Source organism: Engystomops pustulosus, chromosome 2 (assembly GCF_040894005.1).
Source record: "Engystomops pustulosus chromosome 2, aEngPut4.maternal, whole genome shotgun sequence".
Taxonomy (NCBI): Eukaryota; Metazoa; Chordata; class Amphibia; order Anura; family Leptodactylidae; genus Engystomops; species Engystomops pustulosus.
This window is the reverse complement of record NC_092412.1, coordinates 111,860,665-111,888,116: the sequence shown is the minus strand read 5'-3', so window position 1 is coordinate 111,888,116 and position 27,452 is coordinate 111,860,665. Positions and strand designations below refer to the sequence as shown.

The 27,452-nt window shown below is 41.2% G+C and overlaps 1 protein-coding gene across 2 annotated transcripts; it reads left to right on the top strand.

Annotated features, from left to right (window-relative positions):
- Positions 1-9,684: 9,684 nt before the first annotated feature.
- TFG (trafficking from ER to golgi regulator) lies at positions 9,685-26,479 on the top strand. 2 transcript variants are annotated; one of them, XM_072136045.1, is made up of 8 exons: positions 9,685-9,913; positions 16,720-16,929; positions 19,521-19,604; positions 23,542-23,688; positions 23,772-23,939; positions 24,155-24,289; positions 25,474-25,578; positions 25,718-26,479. In XM_072136045.1, exons 2-8 carry the CDS (start codon positions 16,746-16,748, stop codon positions 26,089-26,091), a joined length of 1,197 nt encoding a protein of 398 aa, XP_071992146.1. In that variant the 5' UTR covers positions 9,685-9,913; positions 16,720-16,745; the 3' UTR covers positions 26,092-26,479. The 2 variants fall into 2 exon arrangements, with proteins under 2 accessions (XP_071992146.1, XP_071992144.1); XM_072136043.1 differs by having other exon boundaries at positions 24,155-24,301.
- The last annotated feature ends 973 nt before the right edge of the window (positions 26,480-27,452 follow it).

Below are 27,452 nucleotides of genomic sequence, written 5' to 3'. Positions count from 1 at the left end.
TGCGCCAAATTTGGCGCTAATTTAGGCGCAAATGAATGGGACATGCGACAAATCCAAAGTGCATTTACTAAGGCAGAACCAGATCCATCATAGATCAGGAGCCAAAAAGAAGAGCAAACCAGGCGCAAAAACAGGCGAACCTGAGACCCACTATGATTAATGTCCCCCCAAGAGTGTGCAAAGCAGTAATCAAAGAGAAAGGTGGCTACTTTGCAGAACCTAAAATGTAAGACATATTTTCAGTTGTTTCACATATTCTTGTTTAGTATATAATTCCACATGTTAATTCATAGTTTTGATGCCTTCAGTGTGAATCTAAGATTTTTATAGTCAATAAAATACAGAAAACTCTTTGAATGAGAAGGTGTGTCCAAACTTTCTGTACTGAAATTTGCATTGAAATTTAAAAAAAGTTCTTGGGTGTTTTCTGCAAAAAAATATAACTAAAATATTGTGTATTATTCATATCTTATTTAGCAATTTTAAAATAAGCTTGTAAAAGTTATTTACGTAAAAGTGTAGATTTGTGACATCATGCAAGCTATGGTTAATTTTGTAGATACCGCATTTGAACCTGACCACAGCACCTATCGGCTATGCTCATAGACGGCGCCATCTTTAAACGCCATTTGGCACCCCCCATGACGTCATCATAGTTTGCTGAGTGCCTCAATAACAGCTCGGAGCTTTAATTAGACAATCTATATAATAGTCTTCTGGCCTTCACCCTTTGCTCTTGACAAATAGTCTGATGCGGATAAATGTGTTCTCCTTCCCACCAGCCGCTAGTTGCAGTGCGCACGGGCCGATAGAGTCACGTGACCAAAGCACAGATCTCCGGTCACATGACCTCCTGCAGTGGTGGGGAGCGATGCTCCTCCTTCTGGCAGTGTGCACTTTTGCACAAAGAGCTATTGGCAAGATTGAGCTGTCTGTCGGGGGGCCGATATTATCAGTCCCCTATCAAAGCATCCCCAGTATACTGAACGCTGTGTCTGCAGGGGATCCCGTGATTTGATAGGGATTCCCAGAGCACACGGGGTTAAAAGACATGCAGAGAAAATGCAATGTGCACCCTATCTTCATGCCTGTATAACAGTGATACTATGGGATGTTACCATAAGATCACTGTTATCTGTAAACTGTATATAACATCAGGGGATACGTATATAATGTGTTCCCTGCAAAGTGGAGCCCCATTCTAAAATAAAAAAAAAAAAACACTCCCAAAACTAAATAAAACATAATTTTAATGCCTTCGGGATTCGTGTTCCGCCATGTGACCCAAACATAATGGCAGAAGTTGCAGCCATGGCTAGTTGCAAGGGAGGTCAATTTGCCGTATTGGTTGTTTTGGCTGCCAATCCAGCATTATTTATGGGTTGCGCGGCCGAACAAGATTGTAAACTTTGGGTCCACTCATCACAGTCCAGTCTGGCTGGATGGTGTCGCTACCCGAACATCGGCCATTGTCTGAACAAGTGGCTTATGGGGTGACAGCTAAAGTCTGGACAGGTGAGGTATGGAGCAATGGCCATAGTTGGGACAGATTACAGGAAATCGTTAATCTTCAGTGCAAGGAGGAACTCCTCTTCAGCACTGAGAGTGCATCCAACGCATGTGGGGCCCATGGATAGACTTCCAGTCCTCCCAGTGGTTCTGGACATTTACCTGAACCACCCCCCCCCACACCCCCACCTCATTCCTGTTTTATGTTTTTATTGGATTCTTTTTGTCTTGGATTTGTTTTGTAAAGGCACCTCTGAATAACCCAGGAATTTAAATATAGGTAATAGAGATGTGGAATTATAGCATAAATCCAGCACCACAAATCATCTTATGGTCCTAATGCCTTGAACTTACAGTGCGCACGGTCCGGCCGGTGCACAACTGTTTTGTCAGCCACTACTGACATCACATAGTGTGCCGGCCAGGTCGTGCTCACGGAGATGTCGCAGTCCTGGCACCGGCATGAAGAAAAAAAAGGCGCTGCAGACGGATCTGTCGCGGACCTGACGCGAACATGAAGATGGAAGTGGAGGTGCCAGGCCGTTGGAATGGTGAGTACTGAGTTTATTTTTTTTATGGGCTGGCAGGCTATATACAACAGGGGGCTGGCAGGCTGTATACTATTGGGGGAGGGCAGGCTGTATACTATTGGGGGATGGCAGGTTGTATACTACTGGGGAGGCTGTGACCAATGCATTTCCCTTGGCTTATACTCGAGTCAATAGGTTTTTCCAGTTTTTGTGTTAAAATTAGGGATCTCTGCTTATATTCTCGTTGGCTTATACTCGAGTATATACGGTAAGTTGCTGAATAACATTTCCCATATGTCTACTTTACATTTTCATAACTTTTTAAATGTCTGGATAATTTAATTTGATGTCACCCGGCTTACAAATTGAATATTGCTGTCCCGTATTTTCAGAATTGACTATTTTGGGGATAAATGCTGTTTTGAATGAAATTTTTACTATTTAACATTTAAAAACCCTCTATATATCAACCCATTTTCAAATATGCACCCCTCAAACTATCAGAAACAACTTTTAGGAAGACTGTTAACCCCTTGAGATCTTCATAGTAATTACATCAAAATGGAGGTGAAATTTAGAATGGTCAAATCTTGTCGGTAATACGTTTATTTAGCCCTAAAATTTACACATTTCCAAAAAATAAAAAGAGAAAACCCTTAAAATCTTAAAATTTGTTACTTGTTTTATGGGCACACAGCGAGGCACAGAAGGGAAGGAGTGCCCTGCAGCTGCCATGATTTTAGTTTCCTCATTGGCCCCTTTTGTAGGCTATAACATTTTCGCTTTTTCGTTAATGGGGCCATGTGACTGCATGTTTTTTGTGGGATGAGATATGGGATGGAAAATGTTACCATTTTGGGGGTTTTATACCCCATTGTTGAAAATTTATGAACTTTTTTTTAGGTCAGGAGTAGAAAAGCATCAATTCTGTACTTTTTTTTGGTGTTCACCATACAGCCTAATAATCATCTTTATTCTATAGGTCAATACAATTACGGGGATACCATACTTGAATATTTTTTTTCCAATGTTTTACTAAATTTGCCAAATAATGTGGGAAAAAAAAAATATATATAATTTGTTCATTTCCGTCTCTCAAGTGGCATAAAATTTTTACTTTTTTGGCTATGGAGCTGGTTGATGGCTTGTTTTTTTGCGGGACATGTACTTTGCAACAGTATCATTCTGGAGGACACTTTTTTATCACTTTTTATTGCATTTTTTGTGGGATTAAATAGATGAAAATCATAATTTTGGTGACTTTATAACAGTTTTTCTAACCACGTTCAGCATATGGGTTCAATAATTATTTACTTCAGTTTTTTTTAACGGACAGAGTGGTACTATATATGTGGGGTATGTGTTATGATTTGGACTTTTTTGTGCGCAATATGTTATGGGGCTTATGGGCATTTTTATTGATTTACTTTTAATTAACTTCATTAATTAATTTCATCCACCATGGGATATGAACAAGCATAATTGCTTGTTCATGATAATACTCTGCAATACTGATGACATCAGAGATGCCATCTCACAGGCACTGCAGGCAGCCCTGGGGATCATAGTAATAATCGGCGCCCCCCGTAAGTGGTGAGGGGGGGGGGGCTCGTGGGGGAAAGTCCCCCCAAAAGGAGTTCAAATGCCACTGACGCTAAATGGTCGCGCTGACCACAGCACTTAAAGGGTTAAACACCCGCGATCTGAGCCAACTCCAACCGCGAGTGTTACTCGGGGATGTCATCGGGGATACCGGCTCAGTTGCAGTGCCACATTAGCGGAAGCCTGCCCAGTACTAGTACAGCGCTGAGCAGTACGGGGTTAAAGCAAGATTTTTTTTTTTTACATAACTATATAAATTTATCACTGAGTAAAGGAGAGTTGTTATCTAGACTGCACATTGAAAGACAAAAAAATAAGGCCATTAGAATGGGTGTTTTTTTTTTTTACCAATTCCACCACTTTATAATTTATTTCCCAGTACATTGCACAGAATATTAAATGGTGCCAGAAAGTACAATTTGTCTTGGTGAGAACAAGCCCTCATATAGCTATTTACATGGACAAGTAAAAAGAATGTTGCTTGTGAAAGGACTGAAGGGTAAAACGGACATACAAAAATATTAAAAATCCTGGTCTTGAAGGGGTAAATTTTTGATTCATTGATCAATGCAATGCTTGAGGGTGCGGTCACACGTTGCAGTTAAAACTGCATTGCAATCAGCTTTGAGGTGGTTTTAGGTGCAGTTTTGTCAATTGAACAGGTGAAAGACATGAACTGAATGGGTGAATGACATTTGTGGAGCAGGTTTCCCCTTCAGGGTGCGTTCACACGTTGCAGTTAAAACTGCATCGCAATCAGCTTTGAGGTGGTTTTAGGTGCAGTTTTGTCAATTGAACAGGTGAAGACATGAACTGAATGGGTGAATTTGATTTTGAGGGTGCAGTCACACGTCACAAATGTCATTCACTCGTTCAGTTCATGTCTTTCACCTGTTCAATTGGCAAAACTGCACCTAAAACCACCTCAAAGCTGATTGCGATGCAGTTTAAACTGCAACGTGTGAACGCACCCTGAAGGGGAAACCTGCTCCACAAATGTCATTCACCCATTCAGTTCATGTCTTTCACCTGTTCAATTGACAAAACTGCACCTAATACCACCTCAAAGCTGATTGCCATGCAGTTTAAACTGCAACGTGTGACCGCACCCTGAGGGCGCGTTCACACGTTGCGTTTTGACCTGCGTTTTCATTGCGTTTGAAACGCATACACAACAGCTGAGCTGTAAACGGTAATGTAATTAGGCAAATCACCTCTCCTCAGCTGTTGTATATGCGTTTCAAACGCAATGAAAACGCGACCAAAACGCAACGTGTGAACGCGCCCTGAGAATTACACTGCATACCTGTCTATGCACTAATTGCCAACCTCTTATTTACTACCCCTGGCATGGCGTTACAGGCATGAGAAGAAGACAGATCTAAAGGCAATTCCTCAATCTCCAGACACCGTAGCTATCCATTGTTGCTTAAATCTAGTATCTTCTTGTGTCCAAATCACTTAGATGCCACAGTCAGCATTGGCAGTGACATGTAAATAGTAAAACTACTAGGACAGGGTTATCCCCTTTGTGATGTGCTCAAGATCACCATGTCTGGCATTTTGTAGGAGTGAATTCCTGCTTATTATGTACAGTGGTATTCAGACCCCTTTAAATTTTTCACGCTTTATTTCATTGCAGTCAATTGGTAAGATTAAAAAAGGTTTTTTTTTTTTTGCTCATCAATGTACGCTCTGCACCCCATCTTGACCTTAAAAAAAACTGAAATGTAGATATTTTTGCTAAAATAAACTGAAATATCACACGATCTTAAGTATTCAGACCCTTTGCTCAGTATTGAGTAGAAGCACCTTTGAGCTAGTACAGCCATGAGTCTTCTTTGGAAATGATGCAACAAGTTTTTCACACCTGGATTTGTGGACCCTCTGCCATTCTTCCTTTAAGATCCTCTCCAGTTCCCTCAGGTTGGATGGTGAATGTTGGTGGAAGCCATTTTCAAGTCTCTTCATAAATGCTCAATTGGGTTTAGGTCATGGCTGTGGCTGGGCCAGTCAGGAATAGTCAGAGTTGTTCTGAAGCCTCTGCTTCATCTTATTTCTCATAGTCTGTGAGTCCTTTATGTGTTTTTTTGGAAACTGTATGCAGGTTTTCATATGTCTTGGACTGAGGAGAGCACACTCTGCCATAAAGCCTCGACTGGTGGAAAGCTGCAGTGATAGTTGATTTTGTGGAACTTTCTCCCATCTCCCTACAGCATCTCTGGAGCTCAGCCACAGCGATCTTGGGGTTCTATACCTCTCTTTCCAAGACTCTTCTCCTATGATTGCTTAGTTTGGCTGGACTTCCAGTTCGAGGAACAGTTGTGGTTGTCCCAAACTTCTCCCGTTCAAGGATTTTGGAGGCCACTGTTCTCTTAGGAACATTGGGTGCTGCAGAAGTTCTTTTGTAACTATGGGCAGATCTCTGAGCTCCTTGGGCAGTTCCTTAGACCTCATGATTCTCAAGCAATGTGAGGTCTTATATAGTTAGGTGTGTGCCTTTCCTAATCAAGTTCAGACAGTATAATTAAACACAGGTAGACTCAATCTCGAGGATGAGAAGAAAATGGACAGCATGTGAGTTTAATATGAATGTCACATATAAATGTATATGACCATGTGATATTTCAGTTTTTATTATTTAATATCTTATAAATTAATTTTTTATAATAACAAATATAATATCTACATTTCTATTTTTTTCTGTCAAGATGGGGTGCAGAGTGTACATTAATGAGCAAAAATAAATAACTTTTTACATCTTACCAATTGCCTGCAATGAAACTTTCCGTACCCATTGCACATGTATGTCAAATGCTTTGAAGGAGTTAACCATCTGTTTTAAAGGTTATGTTAGCAATAATGTACTATAAATCATTTACCTCAAACTGTGACTTGTGAGTCACAGTACATTAGTTCAGTATTTATCTCAGTGTCTGAGATTTTGGTTACACGTGGAAAACATGTTATCATAAACACTGTTAGAATCACTGTGAATTTTATTGACCTCATTTTAACTGTAGTTCCTCAAGGTCACCACACCTGTAATGTCATAAGAGACCCACAGTGTGTAATGTAACTCTATCACATAACGTGATCACCAAAGCAGGTTTGAATATGTTTCTATTTGGCTTGAAACTACCTATCTCACAAAATGAAACATAAATTTATTTATACTGTTAAATAATTAGAAACACCTGATAAGACACCAGGCAGTTCACACTGTATTATGATTGCATTTTTAGATGCAATCAAAAGGCTTTCCAATGTAGAAGTAACATTGCGTTTAGCAAAGATGATGGAAATGCACCATTTTACCTCGGCATGTGATCATAGTTGGAGCCTTTGGATTGCATTTCAAAATGCACCGAGTGAGGGTGGGCCTCGGCCTGATGCGATCGTTAACCAGAACCCAGCGTCTTGCATTGTTTTAATGCAAGGCACCGGGTTCTGGTTACCGATCATATGCGTTTCCATGGAAACGTGTCTGCAATTGGCCCGAGGCCCGTCCCCGTACACTAGTGCAGCAATAGCGGTATGTATGATCGTACCCTTAGGGCGCGTTCACACGTTGCGCTTTTGGTTGCATTTTCATTGCGTTTAAAACTCATTACAACAGCTGAGGAGAAATTGATTTGACTAATTACATTATTTGTTAACGCGTGCGTTAACATTGCGTTTTGTAAACGCAAATGTTATCTGTAATGTAATTAGGCAAATCACCTCTCCTCAGCTGTTGTAAGGCCACGGTCACACGTACCGCTAGACGTCCGTTCATAACGCGCTAGCGGTACTTGTGACCGCGGCCTAATGCTTTTTCAAACACAATGAAAACGCAGGACAAAACACAACGTGTGAACGCGCCCTCGGGGCGCGTTCACACGTTGCGTTTTGACTTGCGTTTTCATTGCGTTTGAAACGCATATACAACAGCTGAGGAGAGGTGATTTGCCTAATTACATCGCTGCTAACATTTCTGTTTACAAAACGCATTGTAAACGCGATGTTAATGCATGTGTTAACAACGCATTAACGCATGCGTTTTGTTAACACATGCGTTAACATTGCGTTTACAAACGTAAACGGTAATGTAATTAGGCAAATCACCTCTCATCAGCTGTTGTATATGCGTTTCAAACGCAATGAAAGCGCGACCAAAACGCAACGTGTTAACGCGCTCTCAGGATCTCTGAATGATCCAATGTTGTCCTGAATGACTGATGATGATAAACATAATCCACCTATGTGTAATGTGGTGATTTGGCTAATTACATTACTGTTAATGTTTGCGTTTACAAAACGCAGTGTAAACGTGGTGTTAACAATGTGTGTTGCGTTTTGTTAACACATTGTAAAATGCACTGTGTGACCTCGCCCTAAAGTCGGATTTGGAGACTAAAAAATTTCAAAAACTTTTAGCATCCAAAGGAGCACTGTGCAAGCGATCATATTAAAATGGAAGGAGTATCAGACCACCGTAAATCTACCAAGACCCGGCCTTCTCTCTAAATTTTCATCTCAAACAAAGAGAGAACTGATCAGAGATGCAGCCAAGAGGCCCCTGATCAAACCGCACAAATCAGACCTTTATGGAAGAGTGGCAATAAGAAAGCCATTTCTCAAAGATATTCATAAAAAGTCTTGTTTAAAGTTTGCCACAAGCCACCAAACATGTGGAAAAAGGTGCTCCAGTCAGATGAAACCAAAATTTAACTGTTTGGCCACAATGAAAAATGATGTGTTTGGCGTAAAAGCAACACAGCTCATGACCCTGAACACATCATCTCCACTGTAACACATGGTGGTGGCGGCATCATGGTTTGGGAATTTGGGAAGATGGTTAAAATTGATGGGAGGATGGAGCCAAATATAGGACCGCTGTGAAAGAAAACCTGTTAGAGTCAAAAGACAGAGATTTATCTTCCAACAAGACAACGATCCCAAACATAAAGCAAAATCGACAATGGAAGGTTCACAAATAAACGTATCCAGGTATTAGAATGGCCAAGTCCAGGTCCAGACCTGAATCCTATTGAGAATCTGTGGAAAGAGCTGAATACTACTGGTCAAACACTTTTCATGCAACCTTATTGAGCTTGAGATGTTTTCCAAGGTAGAATGGGCAAGAATTTCAGTCTCTTGATATGAAAAACTGATAGAGACCTGACACCCCAAGCAACTTGCATCTGTAATTGCAGCAAAAGGTGGCAGTACAAAGTATTAACTTAAAGAGAACCCGTCATGCAAAATAACCCCCCTAAACTAAATATATTTTCATAAACTGCCATTAGAGAGCATTGCATCTACCCCTTCATTGTCTCTCCCCAAAGGAGGGCCGAACAATATTTCACACCCCACTTTTCAGTTTATTATGTTTTACAAAAAGTTTAAAATATCCAATAAAAAACGTTAACTTCACAATTGTGTCCCACTTGTTGTTGATTCTTCACCAAAAATTACAATTGTGTATCTTTATGTTTGAAGCCTGAAATGTGGCAAAATTTAGAAAAGTTCAAGTGGGTCAAATACTTTTGCAAGGCACTGTATTTTGTGGAGAAGATCTATTCTAAAATTGTCTGCTTAGGTTTCCAAAACTGATGGGCCCTGACAATCTTTATTTATATGTACACATTTACAAAGCTTTTCAGAATTTTAACTGACCACCACCTAGATTTAGGCTAAGTTGATTCTACAGTTCAAATCTCCGTTCTTTACCTGTCAATTGGATTTTTAATTGATATGTTAAACCTCCGTTATTAACTTTTATTAATGGAGGTTTGAATGATAGTGTGAATTGGGCATTTGTCATCCGACACTGTGGCCCTCATAAAACAAGAAAAATGTGAAAATGTAAAGCTTTATTCTGTCTACTGCTGACTCGAACACCTGCATTCCCACTCAGCTGTAGTCTTCACTCAGCTCTCTCTTATTTTCCATTGGCCATGAGGCAGAAAGGAAAGATATTTTGTGTGAAATTATTTAGTTTACATAAAGTTTAGTGAAAAAGAAATGTCCGCGTCCTGTACTGCGCCTGTGCAGCGTGCCGGCGTCTGTGCCACGTACAGAATGCGTGTTGGGTCGGTCACCTGTTGGACAATCCTGGAATCTGATTGGCTGTGCCGGAAGGGTGACGCCGCCAGACAGACAGCGGACGGAGGGCAGGAGCTGTGCTAGTGTTCAGTCATTGTCCTCACCCTTTTACTCGCCGGCCGGGTTGTCCGTCCTACTGGGCGCTGTTTCTTCTACCTGAGGGGCGCAAGCAGCCGCGCTAGGTAAGTGTGTGCCTGCAGGCATGAAGCGAGGGGACCCGGGGTGTGGCAGATGAGGTACTAGGATATTACGCCCGTTACGTAAGACCACCCTCACTTTCCCTGTGACAAGGTGGTGGACAACCTGTGACCTACAAGTGCAGTCACGGCGCTCATTGTATTACACGAGGCCTGCAGCCTCTGGCAGTTATCTCCCCATAGGCATTGCGTGAGAGGCGCAGTCTGACTTTTTCTAGAAACGTGCACGCTCTGCCAGTGATCTGCCAGAATGTATATCATGGCGGTCTAGCTCCACTGCATATCAATGTCTTTTGGTGGTATGACGCCAGACTTGTCCTATGGGAACACTATATGATTGTCTCTGGAGGCCCACTAGAAGAGAGGGTGATCAACGGCACCAAATTACCTACAGGTGATAATCCACCTCTTACTGAAAGTTCAACTTTTGTGCCACAGGAAGTGCCCAGAGTCTCCGTCTTGTTGAAAGTCCATGGACTGAATAGTGCCATAGACATTTCTTCTTCCTTTCCGTAAAAAACCCAATTAACCCCATGATACGTTGAAGTGGTCTCTCAAGGGAGAGATCTGTGTCATGGTTTCCTTTTTTCGAATGGTGAACAAATGCCCCTGCATTTGTAAACAGAAAACTTCACTACCTGTGATATTTGTCTCACAGTACATTTGACCAGCCCAAAAAATTTCTACTCACCAGACCTCCAGAAGCAAAATATAGACCTCATTTATGCTGATCCTCGCTATTTAATAGTTTTCAGACCTCCATATATTAAGATTCCAGCCCTGCTGCCAACTGTGTGCAATCAAACAGAAACGGTGAAAAAGAATCTGTCATTAATTGTAGTGACAAACCTTTTGATGTTGTTGGAATCTGTAAATAAATGAAGCGGATAATAAGTCTCCTAGTGGAGTCAGCACCAATACAGATACAATGGAATATGATACACATCACTACATGCAGCTGACACATGACCGGTTACAGCTACTCCTAATGTCAGTCATGTCATTGTCACATTAATTCAGCCATAAAGGTGACACTGGGCCACATTTTTCAAAAGTAGTGCAATCTGTACAGTTAGCCTGTGGAGTGTAATGAGAAGAGTGCACCTGATTAATCTAAACTGGTGCCCGGTCATGGTGAATCTGGCGCGCACTGCTCTGGATTTGTGCACCAGCTTTTTTTTTTTCCTTTTTTTGGTGCCCTTTTAACAAGGAGCTTGTGACACAATTCTGTCGAGTTGCTGTAATAAATGTGGTGCTCGGTCTGACTCTGCACTGGAATGCCCCTTTATGTGCAGAATTTTGTGGAGTGGCGGACATAGTGCAGCTGTGACACAATACTGGTGCAAACACTTGATAAATACATGAGCAATGTCCAGTCATTGCTCTCTACATTCAGTGCCCAGCAGTGATGTCACTTGCTTGTTCCAGCACTGCCTCTTCTTGGAACAGATGAGCCACCTATATTGTCACTCCACCAAGAATCAGGACATGCTGCAGCCTTTCCAAGACAGAGGTAGAATTCACTGAATTTTACTGACTAGCTGAACTCTGTAGAATTATTTTTTGACCACAAAAAATCCTCAGCAGATAACAAATTTCTTGTAAAACAGTTTTCTCAGACTAAGGCTACATTCACAATGCCGTTGCCCTACCGTACCGCAGCGGGCAACGGCAGTGCACGGGGAGAGGAGGAGGAGGTGAGCGCAGCAGGAAGTAATGGGGCACGGCGCCGTATTACGGCAAAAGATAGGACAGGTCCTATCTTTTTCCGGGTACGGAGTGGTACGGTGCCACACGTGTGGTGCACACGGTGTGCTGCACCATACCGCTCCCGTAGGGCGCTGTGCGCCCATTGATGTGTATGGAGGACGTATATCGGCTGTATATGCGGCTTCCGTATATACGTCCTCCATACGTTAGTGTGAATGTAGCCTTAAAAATTCAGGTTGTATGTATTGTCTCCTCAATACAAAATGCTTAATGCTTCACATTACAATGTCTGGTTTCATACCCAGAGAGGAAAGCTCTCCAGTGATCAGCATTAAATAGTCGGTGCATTGTGACCTGTGTCTATATGGTCAGTATTTGTATGGCAGGAGCCTGGGGCACTACTTTCATTTAGAGTGAAGCTTATCTCTTGCGTTGTGGTAAAGATTCATACTTTTTAGACACAGGGAGGTGGACAAACCAGTCCATTTACATATCAATTACTGATTGACTTTAACCTGTGTACTAAGGACTGATTTTGTATAAGTAGTCCTGTACGTTGGAAAACTGAGAAGTGCCTTATCACTGGCACTATTACCAAGCCAACTGCTTAGACCTCCACTTATCATGAGAATGGAGTATGTGGGAAACTTCCTTTTAGGACTACTAGAGGGACCCCCCAAAAAAGCTCTTGCCTGTTCTATGTGTAAGTTGCAATCTTTGAATGAATTGTTTGAGAACTGAACTTAGGGTGGGGGGGGGGGGGGGGGTGAGGGGCTTCTGAGAGGACAGTCTCTTTCCTGGGGTTTGCTCCCTGAGGGTGAATTCACACGATACGTTGAGTCAAATTTTTTGTTGCATTTTAGACGCATTTGGAAAAACAGTTGTTCCATTTAAATGCATTTGTTTGCAATACTCTCTGTTGCGTTTTTGCTTTTCCGTTGTGTTTTTTAACCCCTTAGGGACGTGGCCCTTTTTAGTTTTTGCATTTTCATTTTTCGCTCCCCACCTTTAAAAATCTGTAACTTTTTTTTTTTTTTTTTTTTTTCCATGTAAAGAGCTGTGTGATGGCTTGTTTTCTGCATAACAAATTGCACTTCATAGTGATGGTATTTATCATTCCATGCTGTGTACTGTGAAGCAGAAAAAAAATTCTTAATGCAGTGAAAGTTATGAAAAAACTCATTTGCGCCATATTCTTGTGGGCTTGGATTTTACAGATTTCACTGAGTGCCCCAAATGACATGTCTACTTTATTCTTTGGTTTGGTACGATCACGTGGATACCAAATTTGTATAGGTTTTATGTTTTAATACATTAAAAAAAAAATTAAAACCTGTACAAAAAAAATTCTTCATTTTGCCATGCTCTGGCACTAATAACTTTTTCATACTTTACACTGTACGGAGCTGTGGGTGATGTCATTGTTTGCATCTTTTGATGACGTTTTTAATGCTATAATTTTTTTCAAAATGGCAAAAAAGTGGCATTTTAGACTTTGGGCGCCATTTTCCGTTACGGGGTTAAATGCCGGGGAAAATTGCTAATATATTTTGTATGATCGGACATTTTGGGACGCGATGATACCAAACATGTTTATGATTCTTACTGTTTATTTGCTTTTATATCTGATCTAGGGAAAAGGGGGTGATTTAAACTTTTTAACTTTTTTTTTTTACTATTTTTTTTTTACTATTTTTTAAATTTCTCTTACCATTATTTTAGATCCTCCATGGCAATTTAACCTTGCAGGGTCTGATTGCTAATACTATATACTGCAATACTTCTGTATTGCAGTATACAGCCATTATACTATGATTTCTAATAGCCTGCCCTCTCCTGGCTATTAGAGAGCATTGCACATGGCAAGCCTACGAGTCTCAATGAGACTGTAGGCTGCCATGCCAACTGATCGCTGCCCACCGATGACGTGGCCAACGGCCATCCAAGTTGGCGGCGCCCATGTAACAGTAAATTAGGTGCTGGGGTTGGGTTCGACCATGGCACTTAACAAGTTAACGGTCGCGAGGGTGTTAAAAGCACACAAACTTCTAAATGCTTTGCGTTTTACATTTGTGTTTTGCTGGGAAGCACGCGTTTGCAAACGCAGACAAAACGCCACGTGTGGCACCAGCCTAAGGCTCGTGTACACAATGAGGATTGATCCTCCAAATAGAAATGAAAAGTACTGTAGAGTTTCGTAACCAGATAAGAATCGGAGGTCTGCCCTCTTCAGTGTAGATGCTTGATAAATGATATGGTGATGGGTTGTATGTATATGAGCACATCACTAACTTTAGTACTTCTTGTTGATATTGGATATACAATGATTACTGTGTGTAGCCATGTACATTACCTTACAAGCCAATGTCGTCTGACGGCTCTGGAACCAGGTGTGCCAAACCACCTCCTACTATCTGTATATAATTGAAATAACAAAGATCTTCAGAAGGAAAGTCTAGTTTCTCTTATCTATGTTTGTAGTGAATTTGGATTCAATCTATTCTCTTATCAGTTCTTATGGGAGAGGCTGACTGCATTGTTCTTATGCTGTTCACTTGAGCTAGAGGCAGTTAAAAAAGAAAAGTCATTTCTACTGGCTGGCCTTACACCAAAAATATCTGCATTGCTTCTGCTGGAAATGTGCAGCAGTGAAAGTGAACCAAATATATTTTCTGTGTGTTTTATAAAAACCACATGTGCATTTCCAAAGAAATCCTGCAATGGTGTGGGTGAGATCAATTTGTTAGACGCAGCAGACTTTCTGTATTGAAATTCAGCAGAGAAATGTTGCAGTGGGAAGATGCTGTGAAATTTAGTCCTTTTCCTTTGTAGCAGTCTGTCATCAGTTTTAACCACACAAAGCTGTAGAAATGATGTGGTAGCCACGGAGATCTGTGTAAACATACATGTATGCATGGTTTGTAGCAGTAGAACTGTAAAAGGTGAATTTACATTCTATGGTGGTAGTTGGACTTGGAGCAATCTGTTACACTGTGTGACATCTTACGCCATATAGCCCCGACCCTCTGCTTTCAGTTACTGCTGTATTGGGGTGCAGTCACACGTGGTGTTTAACGCATGCATCCACTGAAGAGAGATTTGCCTAATTAAATCACTGTTTATAAATTTAGCGATTTCATTAAATAGTTAACATTTGCATTTACAAAAGTGTGTGTTAAGACAATGTTAATGTGTTAGTTGTGTAAATGCTTGCCTTTGTAAATGCAAATGTTAACAGTGATTTAATTAGGCAAATCTCTCTTCAGCTGTTGTAATGCATTTTGAAATGCATGGGTTAAACGCCATGTGCGACTGCAGCCTCCGGGCTCATTGACAAGATGCGTTGCGTTTTTGCCTCATTCCACAGGCTTCAGCCTTGATCACATGCTAAGGTTACCACTGCATCTGCAAAAACGCAGTGTAACCTTAGCATGTGATCAAGACTGAAGCCTTTGTAATGCATCAAAAATGCATCAAAAACCGTGAGGCAGCACTTTGTGTGAAAGCTCCCATAGGGTGCAGTTTTTCAGACACCGTTTTTGAAGCAAAAAAACAGGTGTGGTTTAAAATTGGTGAAAATTTGTTGAGGGGAAAGCTGTTCCTCCTCTTTTTTTCACTCCACTCCTGGTTTGGATTTCAAAAACTACATCTGAAAAACTGAACGTGTGAATACACAAGCAGTTAGGGGAGGGGCTGCACTTTGTTCATTAGAGATCTCACACACCAGTGCTCCAAGTACAACTATAATACTGGAAATGTTCATAGCCCTGCTGCTACTAATAACATACACAAAGGTATGGGTACCAAGTGCTGCTACCCAATGCTGCAGGTTTGTAGGGTAACTGCTGACAGATTCCCCTTAAAATGTTGTTCATAGTGGATGCAGAATAAACTCTGCTGTCATTTCATAGACATACAACCAGCAACAGAAACCAGTTAAATTGTGTCTGTTTGGGAGTTTTTTCCTTTCTTGCGATAGGCTACTGCCATGGTTGAATTCTGCACCAGGGGTAAAGGTACCTGAGTTTTCATGTGCATCTACGCCTGTTGTTTATTTTTTATTTATCCCACTTGATCCTTTTAAGGAAAGATAAATCGTTTAACAATTGCAAATTTTTAACTGCTGTCAAAAAAAACGCTGCAGAGATTTCTAATGTCACTCACCAACTAAAGTTATGACACTTTAACCACTTTGTCCATTAATTGACAAAAAATTTTGGTCATTAAAGGTTTGCTTTAGGCTGCATTCACACGAAAGTATGAAAATGGCTGTATGTATGTCTGTGTATAAAGACATTAACGGCCCCATTTATTTTAATGGGCAATACGGCCATACATTTACATGGCCGTATTGCCCACCATACTGTAAGCCAGCCATATAGAAATATAGAGCATGTCCTGTTTTCTCATATTTTTCTGCTCAGTTTGTCCCATAAAAGTCTTTGGGAACGTATAAAATATGGGTTGCATACGTGCTGCGTAGGGTTATACTCCGTATACTGCCGTATATACATGCAATATCCAGAACCAGTGGGAGGTGCAATATGTCAGCCATCCATCATTTGCCGACCACCGTATTTTACGGATACTGTAGGGATGTGGTGACATATATGCACAAACGGATGAAAATTGTCACATACAGGCGGTCCCCTACTTAAGGACACCCGACTTACAGACAACCCATAGTTACAGACAGATCCCTCTGACCTCTGGTGAAGCTTTCTGAATGCTTTACTATAGTTCCAGATTGCAATAATCAGCTGTAAGGTGTCTGTAATGAAGCTTTATAGATAATCCTTGGTCCCATGACAGCAAAAAATGTTTAAACTCCAATTGTCACTGGGGCCAAAAATTTTTTTTTTGTCTGGATCTACAATTATAAAATATACAGTTTCGACTTACATACAAATTCAACTTAAGAACAAACCTCCGGACCCTATCTTGTACGTAACCCGGGGACTGCCTGTATATACAGTCATACGTCACGGAAATACAGGACTAGAGAAATCACAAGTTTGTTCATTAGAGATATGACTGTTAGCCTCATATTCATATTATTCCTTCTTTTGTTTCCCATCAAGCTGCCTCAGTCATCACGGAGTCCACCATGAACGGACAGCTGGACCTAAGTGGCAAGCTGATCATTAAAGCTCAGCTTGGGGAAGATATCCGACGGATTCCCATTCACAATGAGGATATCACTTATGATGAACTGGTCTTGATGATGCAGAGGGTGTTCAGAGGGAAACTCCTGACTAATGATGAAGTTACCATCAAATATAAAGATGAAGGTACAATTAAACAACTTTATTCTGCATGTCTTGAGAAGTGTTACAGACCTTTGTGCAGTGCATGGTAATTTTTCTTTACTCTTTCTGTATCTCCCAAGGCAATGACCCTACATCCACTTCTTACGCCCTGGTATACTCTGTATCTAATGTTCAAGTGTTTAGACCCTTGCACGTTAGACATTTGTGTTGTGTCTTGCCCTTGCCAAAGGACGCAATGCATTATATTAAAGAAAAGAACAAATATTGCTCTTTACCAGTGGTCTCCAATAAAAGGCCAACGGACCATATATAATGTTCAGGTTCGACTGCCTGCCCAATCATAGTGATGGCTAGTTGTTTGGGGCATCTATTTGCCGCCTTGGCTGTCTGGCTGCCAATCCGGTAATATGTTCAGATCAAGCAACCAAAGCCAGCCTTGAACGTTGGGTCCGCTCATCTCTTACACAGACGTCTATACTGAATTACTGGCTGGCACTGACCCTTTGTCATTGGTCACCTGACTTTCCATCGGGATCCTGAGCTGCATCACTTTTGGCTAGCGGGCTGTGTAGAGGAGAGCTTCATGTTAGCTAATGCGTACTGGTAACACCCTCAATCGAATTGTGGGTGTTAATGCACCGATCACTGCCAGCAAAGCATGGCCGCCGCCATTTTGGCTTGGATCGTCACTCTCCGTGACGTCACACAAAGACACAAAAATGGTAAAAAATAAAACGCCCCAAAAATTCAAATTCTCCCCCCTTTCCCTAGAATTGGTAGAAATATAAATAAACAGTAAAACTCTTAAACGTGTTGGGTATCGCCGTGTCCCAAAATGTCTAATATATCAAAATATATTAACTGTTATTCCCAGTGTTTAACCCCGTAGTGGAAAATGGCGCCTAAATTCGAAAATGAAAAATATAAAAATAATTTCTATATAAAGAGTTCAAAAGGCCTTGGTCTTAAAATGTTAGCGTTGAAAATGTCATGGAGTCACAAAAATTACACCCACACAGCTCCATACACTGAAGTATGAAAGTCATTAATGCCAGAATTTTTTTTTTTTTTTTTTGTGTAGGAGGTTTAAATTTTTGTAAATGTATGAAAACATTATTTAACCCTCTATTTGAATTTGGTATCCCCGTGATCGTACCTTCCCAAAGTAGACATGTCATGTTATATGGCGTTCAGTGAAAGCTGTCAAATCCAAAGCCCACAAGGAAACGGCACAATTTTTTTTTCCCATTCCCCCCCCCCTTCCCAATACATTGCATGAAATATTAAATACTGTCACTGTGAAGTGCAATTTGTTGTGCATAAAACAAGCCTTCATACAGCTCCTTTCATGGAAAAATAAGAGTTATGGATTTTTGACGGTGGGAGTGAAAAACTAAAATGCAAAGACCAAAAATGGCTGGGTCATCTGGTCCTTGCCTGTTTAGATTTCCATATCATAAAAGGGATGTTTCAGCAAATAAATATTATTGTTCCTGTGATGAAAAGTTATAACATTTTTCAATATATTTTCTACATTAATTCCACATAGTTTCCTCGATCTCTGCTTGCTGTCTATTTCTATAGACAGCTTCCGTGTTTGCTTCTAGTGGATAGAAAGCTGACCATAGCCAGGTGATGTCACACGGGTTGTTATATCAAACAGCTCTGAATATTCTGCGTGATAACAGTGCACCTGTGTGACCATGGACAGATTCCTGTCCACTTCTAAAAGTTTATATAGAAGGACAGCAAGCAGAGATCCAGGAAACCATGAGGAAAGTGTATTGGAAAATTGTATTAGCTTTTCATCATACAAACCAATAAATTATTTGCTGGTATGGGAACGCCCCTTTCCTACAGCTTCAGTCTGATGTTTAAAACCCATAATACATCAGATGACAAAATAGAGACTTTAAGAACAAGTGAAAAATCTTTCCGTTGTACCTTAAGCTCTGCATACACTTCAGATGTCTGTCAAACTTGTTATCCACTCCATTGTTGGTGTCTAAATTGAAAGACCCCCGTGACAGAAATGTCTTCCCTGCAGGCCGACCGTGGCCCTTGGCAGACTTTCTGTATGGAAATTGCTACTAAAGCCTAGCTATTTTTCTCCTATGGAGGTTTTTGACAGTGTTTATAACCGGGCCTGTGGCTAACTTGGCTCATACTGGGCACGGAGTCTCCATTCCTGTAATCCTGGCTCTAAATATCTACCCGTTATTTACCTTTAGGATTTAGTTGCTGTACCGTTTCTTGGTGTCTTATGCCTGGAATAGTCCTAATGCTCTATTAAATAATGTGAGCAAATACATTTCACTGTGCCACATCATCAGACAGCGTGGAAGTGTAAACTAACAAATATTTCCACAAGGTGGAGCTAGCAGGATGTGCATGGTTTATACTGTACACGTTTTATCAAGGGGTTTCATCTTTTCTCGTCTTTGATAGACTGTCCATCATTGCAGGGGATATTGCTGTTGTGTGAGGGTTGTACATGGACGACACTATAAAAGTTTTCACATTTCCCCATTTTGCTTAGGTCGCCTTGTAAATCTGTAAATCTTATTTCTCAATGTCAATTAATATTTGTTGTGTAATTTTTTTCCCCACAGATGGAGACCTTATTACAATTTTTGACAGTTCTGATTTATCATTCGCCATACAGTGCAGTAGAATATTGAAGCTGACTCTATTTGGTATGTGCTGGCTTATTGCCATGTTTATATCCTGCATATTATTCTTTTTGAGTAACCTTACATTTTCTCCTTGGTTTGTGTCTCTTCGAATTATGCAGAAGTATGGTTTATTTGTGTCACTTACTACTCTGTATAGTTTCTGCATTGTAGGTAATATAGTGCGTTACAGCACCAGCTGTACTTAGTGCAGAAACGCACTATATTACCTACAATGCAAATAATACTGCCACATGATGATGACCACCTCCATTACACGAACATAAGGGCATCCTACTGTAATTGATTTTACTGACATTCAGTGATGAATATTAGTCATAACCTTGTCATGTAAAGGACTTCAATGATACTGCTACACCAGTTTGTGTCCCCTCTTAGGATTAGTCCCCCTCTTTTTCCTTCTATTTTTTATGCCCTCTTTAATGTTTCTGCCCCTTTCCTTCTCTCTGTTGAGTCTACTGCTCCTCTTCTTGTCTGTTTTTAGAGTTATTGCTCACCTCCTTGCCTTGCCCTCTCTAATATTTACTGCCCCTTCCTTGTCTCTTATTGAATTAAAGGAAACCTACCACTTGAAGTGGCAGGTTTCCGATGGCAATACCGGGCACCAGCTCAGGGTGAGCTGGTGCCGGAGCTTATTTTAGTTAGTGTTTTAAACCGCGGTATCGCGGTTTAAAACACTTTTTAAACTTTATAGCTGGCGCAGGCAGGTACGCGCTCGGCGCTTACCATGCGCGCGGCTCTCATTCACTTCCTATGTAGCCGCGCGCACGGTAAGCGCCGAGCGCGTACCTGCCTGCGCCGGCTATAAAGTTTAAAAAGTGTTTTAAACCGCGATACCGCGGTTTAAAACACTAACTAAAATAAGCTCCGGCACCAGCTCACCCTGAGCTGGTGCCCGGTATTGCCATCGGAAACCTGCCACTTCAAGTGGTAGGTTTCCTTTAAGTGCCCCGTTCCATACTCCCTAAAGTTAAGGCCCCAGCTTCTTGCTTTTATATATGAAACAGACCACGTTTTCGCCATGACCACCTGCCACACAGTTTAGATAACGTTCAGGTCATGATATCTGCTGACTGATACGTTTTCAGAACTCCTTTTTTTTCTCATAAAAACGTATCCTGTGGACAGCAGATTATGTGAACTGAATGCATTGTAAGGCTATGTTCACATTATGTGTTTGAATTTAACTTTAATATGCATTGTAAATGTACTTGGCAAAATACACATGGGTCTTGACAGAAGCCACAGGTGCACCTTCCCACTGCATCCCCTTATCTTCATCAGGCAGTCGGCACATCGGCATTTTCCTGCTTTACACTCACGGCTGGCTCTGCTTAATTTCCTCTGTTTTCCCGGGCTGATGCTCAGTGGGAAGGAGGAGGAAACTCCAAAGAGGCGGGCAGGAAGTGATTGCAGAGCGGGTCAGCTGCAGCCTGCACTGGGAAACTGATCTTCAAAGGACTGCAGCATATGGTGGCAAAGCCTCCATGCCCGGCTTTTGGCATGCAGCAGCATCTTGTAGCCTGGCTGGAACAGACCACCAACAGATAGAACAGACCTGGCAGCAACGATGGTGTGCATGCGTGCTATTGGTTCACCACCAAGAAAAAAGGCATTTATGAGCAGTGCCTCCTGTAGTGACATATGCAGTTGGAGTTTCTGCTGGCAAAATTTTGTTTTCTGGGTGTGTCTGGTTACAGTCCCATATTTTAAGGACATCTATAGGAGCAGGATGAAGGATTGTAAGCCAATCACGCTTGCATGCTAGTGTGTGTCCCCTTTGGCAGGAACTGCTCCTCTTAAAGCTTCCTGTGTCCTTGTTTTTAAGAAAAAAAAAGCTTTAGAAATTATGCAAATGACCCAGAGGGACGCCAGGCTTCATCCAGCCTGGAGCTCGTCAGGCTCATTTTTGCATAATTTTAAAAGCCTGTTTTGGTAAAAAAAAAAAAAACAGGGCATAAGAAGCTAAAACAAGAGGAGGCACAAACCAGCAAGTAAGTGTGCTTGATCCTGGTGGTAAAAGTCCTTTAAGTGCTTATCCTTGGGAGGACTACCCCTTTAAGTGCCCCTTTTTTTTTTTTTTTTAATGGTTTTTACCACCAGCCATTTTGGAAAAATGCGACAAAACTTGTTTAAAAGGTAGCTGCTAATTATTCTATATTTCCCTGTTCCTGCCATGTCCTGGGCTACTGCAAATAATAATGTGACCATGACTTCACTGTCTATATGCATGTTTAACAAGCCTACTCTCTTCACCCATCACTTTTAAGTGCATAATGTTTTTACTGCTCCTCTGTGTTGGGAATATCTGCCATTCAGAGATCTGCCAGTAGATGGTAGAAGGTTCACGTTATGATGAATTTGAGCCGGATGGTGGAGGACCTCTATGTATTGTGGCCTCTTGCTGGAATGTAATCTACTGCAGGACTGGAAAATTTTCAATGTGGATTTTCTTTTCAATCCCTCATGTAGGACTGGATGACAATTATTTCCAGTTGCTCTTTGAGTCCTTTTCTGTGCTTTAGGCCTCCTGTACAGGATCATGTGCCTGAAGGGGAGTCCTTGCATTATACTTAAATATAAAGCGGGGACCTACCGTCTGCCGGACGGGCTTGAGTCATACGAACTGTATTAACTGTTGCCTAATTGAGCCTAACAGTGAGAAAAAAGGTAAAATATTTAGAAGGGTATTTCCATCTTAAAATGTTAGAGCATACTACTAGGAACTATGTGGAATGCAGCAGTCTCCCTAATCTCCCTAATCCTGGAACTATCCATTTAAAAGAAGCAGCTCTGGGTGATGCTGCCCATCCATGCACCAGGTGATTTTTGTAACATTTAGGCCCGTTCCACACTTGCGAGTGTGATGCGATGAACTCGCATAAAACTGAAACTGCATTTAAAAGAATTAAACTAAACCTAAACCCCAACAAACTATATATTTTCTGAAAAGCTAACACCTGTCCATTTTTAAAATTGCAGTGAGTTTATAGACACAAGCGACTTCATGCAATTTTGCTTCATAAAATAAAATTTTATTAATAAACTTTGATCGCAAAAATGTGCTCCAAACAGAAAACATTTACTTTCACATCTCCTAAATGTAATAGGTGAAAATGAGTTACGAGATACCGCATAGTCATATGTTCACATGAATAAATCATCATAAAACCACTAAAACTAAATAGCTGCTTTTCAGCTAGAAATTTAATAAAAAGAAAAAAAGAAAACGGATTAAAAAGAAAAGGCGCCCCCTAAAAGCTATATATTGAAAGCAGACAACCAGGAGAAGATCTTGATGTCTGAATGATGGAACGGCAGGTGGACAAGGTATTCTGCCGCTCCATTTTATGACCTTGGGAGCGCCAGAGATGTGTAAGAGCCACACTCTCCTAATAGTGTCTGGCTATGTAGTATTTACATACTCTGACTCTTTCAGACCAGGGGCCATAGTGACTTGGCAGACACCCATCTCCTCTCCCCATGACATCCATGATCACTTTAATGATGTGGATATGAGAGCCCTTTCTCACAAACACATTTTATGTTGCTCGCATGTTGTGGGTTTTATTTTTTTTGTTGCACATTTTTTTCTCATTGCCTCAGTACTCCTTCTACATATCACAATTGTTCTTTCTTGGCATCAAGTTATCTAATTATATCATCCAGATGCCTTTTCTGGGAAACCCTTTCTCACCCCAGAGTCTAAAGTCTTTTGGAAATAACATCTTGTTGTCCGCTTCTTCATTCTGTACATTTCTAAAAATAAAAAGGTTTACATTGCAAAGGGCACATGGAAATACAGAAGACAATGGTCCTGAATGTAATATCATTCATAATCATAGTTGTAATGCTACACATTGTGCTTATACTGTCCTGATGGCCACCACATGATCTCCTCTGTGTATACTGTGTATTAAGTATCTTCTCTCTCCCTCAGTTAATGGACAGCCTCGACCTCTGGAGTCCAGTCAGGTGAAGTATCTTCGGCGGGAGTTGATAGAATTACGTAACAAGGTTAACCGTCTGTTGGACTGTTTAGAGCCACCAGTAGAACCTGGAATCCCAAGCAGCATACCGGACTCAGGTATTACAGGTTCTGTGTCCTAGCTGTCAAATTACACAATTTTGACCCGATGCTTAGACTTTTCCGTTGCTCTAATGAAACAGAAACTGTAGATGGTCGTGAGGAGAAACCTCCTGCCCCTGACTCTTCTGTCAAGCAATCTACCCACGTCATGGCTGCCAGCATGTCTGCTTTTGACCCATTGAAGAACCCAGAAGAAATTAACAAAAATGTCATGTCGGCTTTTGGACTGACAGAGGACCAAGTTACTGGTGGGTTTTAGGTCATAACAGAAAGTCATGTATCTAAATATTGTACATTATAGTCTTTAATACATTACACAACTGCTTTTGGTTAGTTTACAACTTTTATTTTGCAGTGTTTTGTTTCACTGCTTATGTCTAACATATCATCATATTCTGGAACACAAATTTTCAGCACAGTATGAAAATTGTCACAAAAGTGTGCTTTTTTGTGTTGTCCTTAGGTCCACCCAGTGCTCCTGTAGAGGAACGTTCCAGTACACCAGATAGTATTGCCTCTTCCTCCTCAGCTCATCCACCGGGAGTCCAGCAACAACAACAACAACAGCAGGGGCCATACCCAGGAGCTCAACAGCCAGGTCAGATTGAAGGTTAGCCTATATGTATAACATGTGCTTTTTTATTACAGTAAATAAGGTAGGACCTTTGGTCTGGGGGGCCAGATGTATCTGACAGGTTCTCTTAAAAAAATAAAAACATTTTACAAATAGAAACAGGAAAGTATTCACAAAAGCCTGTGACTTTTGTTTTTCTTTCCTCCTAATGAATGTGTGCAGACACCACTAGATCTGACATGGCACACTTGTAGCTCACAGCAGATCTGCTCCTTTAATAGCACAGGGCAGCCAAGTTCTTTATCCTGTGGGGCCTCGCACAGTAATTCACGGGGTATATTTGCATGAATCTTGGTGTTGTCATTCATTAAGCCAGAACTTTTCAGCCAGGATGGAACTGATAACCTGCAAATCCCTGTAGAGAACTGTTCCTGGGAAATCTATGTTGTTCTGCTTGTATAGGGCCTTAGTAACGGGAATACACATGTCTACATTTCTCTGGAGAGACTCCTTCTGATTATCAAAGAGTAAGGACATGGAGTGTACAGTTCAGGGCATTGCAGCTTTAGTTGTCTGTCCTTTTGAGATGTTGGGACTGCTATATGCATTCATGAGCTCAGCAATTTGTTGAATAAAAAGGTTCAGCGTTTGAGGTCCTGAAGCAAATGGTCACAATTTTTATTGCTGTTGCTCCCCCTTTTAAATCGCTCCTTTTCCCCTCATAATGCTCTACTCATGCTCATTAACTTTACAGATAACACTTTGGGGTCAGTAGAGACAGGATTACAACTTGTCTCTGGTTTCTGTTTCCTTCTTTCTGAATAGCGCTTATGTGACTGATTCTTGTTCCCAGCCTTTATTTATTTGGGTAAAATACCATTAACTTTGAACCTTTTCAGTGCAGTGTCCACATTTTAGCCTATGGGTTTTAGCACATTTTGACCCTTATCTCACACATTAGTTAATTCATATTACAAAAGAGAATTCTTAATTTCATTCCAGATGCTCCCAGCTAAATAGATTCAACTTTTCATCTTCCTTATTTGATGTTTTTTTTTTTCCCCTAGAAAGCTAAAACTGTGCATTTTGAATTTTTATGAAATTGTTGAAACTGCATGATGCTTCATCTCAGAGGTTGATTCTGTTGTGCAGAAACCTAATTATTTCCACGAATGATATTCTAGGCTAAAATATATTTCCTTCTCTAGGACAAATCTACCAGCAGTATCCACAACAGCCTGGGTATCCAGCGGCTCAAGGTCAGCCGCAGCCTCCAGCCCAGCCTCAGCAGCAGTATGGCATGCAGTATCCCGGTAAGACATTTAATAATTTTAAGGGGACTCCATACCAATAGACTTTATGTGCCTTTTGAGAGCAAAGGAATACAATTTATGTTGTGCTGAGAATAAACTCGCTGAGTAGTATTAAATGTGTGTCTTTTATATGTTCCAGGTTATAACCAACCCACAGCCCAAGCAGGTCAGCAGTTCCCAGGTTACAGTCAGCAAGGTGCTCCGGTTCAAACCCCTGGCTTTCAAGGCCAGCCACAGCAACTCCCAGCTCAGGCCCCTCAACAGTACCCGTCCGGGACGTACCCGCCACAAACCTACACTACACAAGCATCCCAGCCTGCCAACTACAATGTCCCTCCTGCTTCTCAGCCTGGAATGGCACCAAGCCAACCAGGGAGCTATCAGCCTAGGCCTGGATATACCCCTCCACCTGGCAGTACTGTAACTCCTCCTCCAAGTGGGCCTAACCCATATGCTCGTAACCGTCCTCCATTTGGTCAGGGGTACACCCAACCAGGACCTGGATACCGATAATAACATTGTCATTACAGAGCCCAAGGCTGCTAGATCTGTTTCCATCCCAACAGACTTCAATGTTAAGCTTACAATTGTAATCATGCTTCGGACCACAGAAGGAAAGCATTGTGTGCTTTTCATTGTTGTGTGTCTATACTGGAGGGGACAACCAAATGATTATTTCTTGCTTTTGATTGTATCTGCTCTCTAGTTGAAAATTTAAGTTAAAAAAAACCCCCCAAGTGTTTGGCAAACTAGTCAGCCTTGTCAAACCCTGAAAATATGCTAACAAACCCCCCACCGTTTGGCTTGTTTTTAATCTGACCTGTCAAATAGAACTCTATAAACTAGGTATTATGTACACTTCTAACACACTGAAACTTAATAAAATGTTCAAATCCTTTCATCAGTGGTTGTGTCTGAATAAACAATGTCATTGCTGGAAGTTGTGTTCCTCTTATTAGAGCTTATTTTGTTGGCCTCATTGAACTTGTTGCAAAATCTGATGTTCTATGGTTGAAGGCAAATTTATCAATGTTTACTTTAGAAAGTGTTCTAGTGCAAATTACAGGTTTGTATAGTACCCTGCACTTTATTTATCAAGGGTTAAGGACACACATGCTTCTAGTTCAGCATATAATAAAGGACATCTACCACTAGGATGAAATACTTTATGCAATTGAGCCTGAGGGTCTCCAGCTCCATTAGCACATATGGAGCCCAGAGCCCCTCAGGCTCATTTGCATACAGTCCTTCATCCTGGTTGTAGATGTCCTTTAAGTTTCTTTTACCCTGTTAAAAGCTAAGTAAGACCCTAATAGTCACTTGAATTATCACCCTGATAAACTTTGGCTCTCGCTGCTGGGAGCCATAGGTCACTTGACCCCTGGGTAGCAGGACTCAGGACTTCCTGGGATTTCCACTGATATGGAAGCGATTATCACGGAGGGGCGGCAGACAATAATGACTGCACACCCTCCCTCAAACAGCCAAAGGCCTGCAGGGCACGGGAACCTGAAGCGAATGGCAATCGTTAACTAGGTAAGTGTAAGTGTTATATTGGTGACCCTGTTAGCAAACTTTACCAAGGAAAGTATAAGACCATATCAGTAGCTAACCCCTTTAAACCTGGCCATATTTATCATATAGTATTACGGCACACACCAACATATCAATGCAACTGCTTACTTTGTGAACAAACCGTTTTTCACATAATGCCTTCTCCAAACTTGGTGTCTGTTGTTACATACCGCTTCTGTTTTTTAAAAAAAATGTATTACTAAGCAGATCATTAGAAGTCCCAGTGATGATGTGAATTTTAACCTGACATATGTGAGGGACAGAATTTATTAGGGGCGTCTGCATGGTTTTTATGCTGC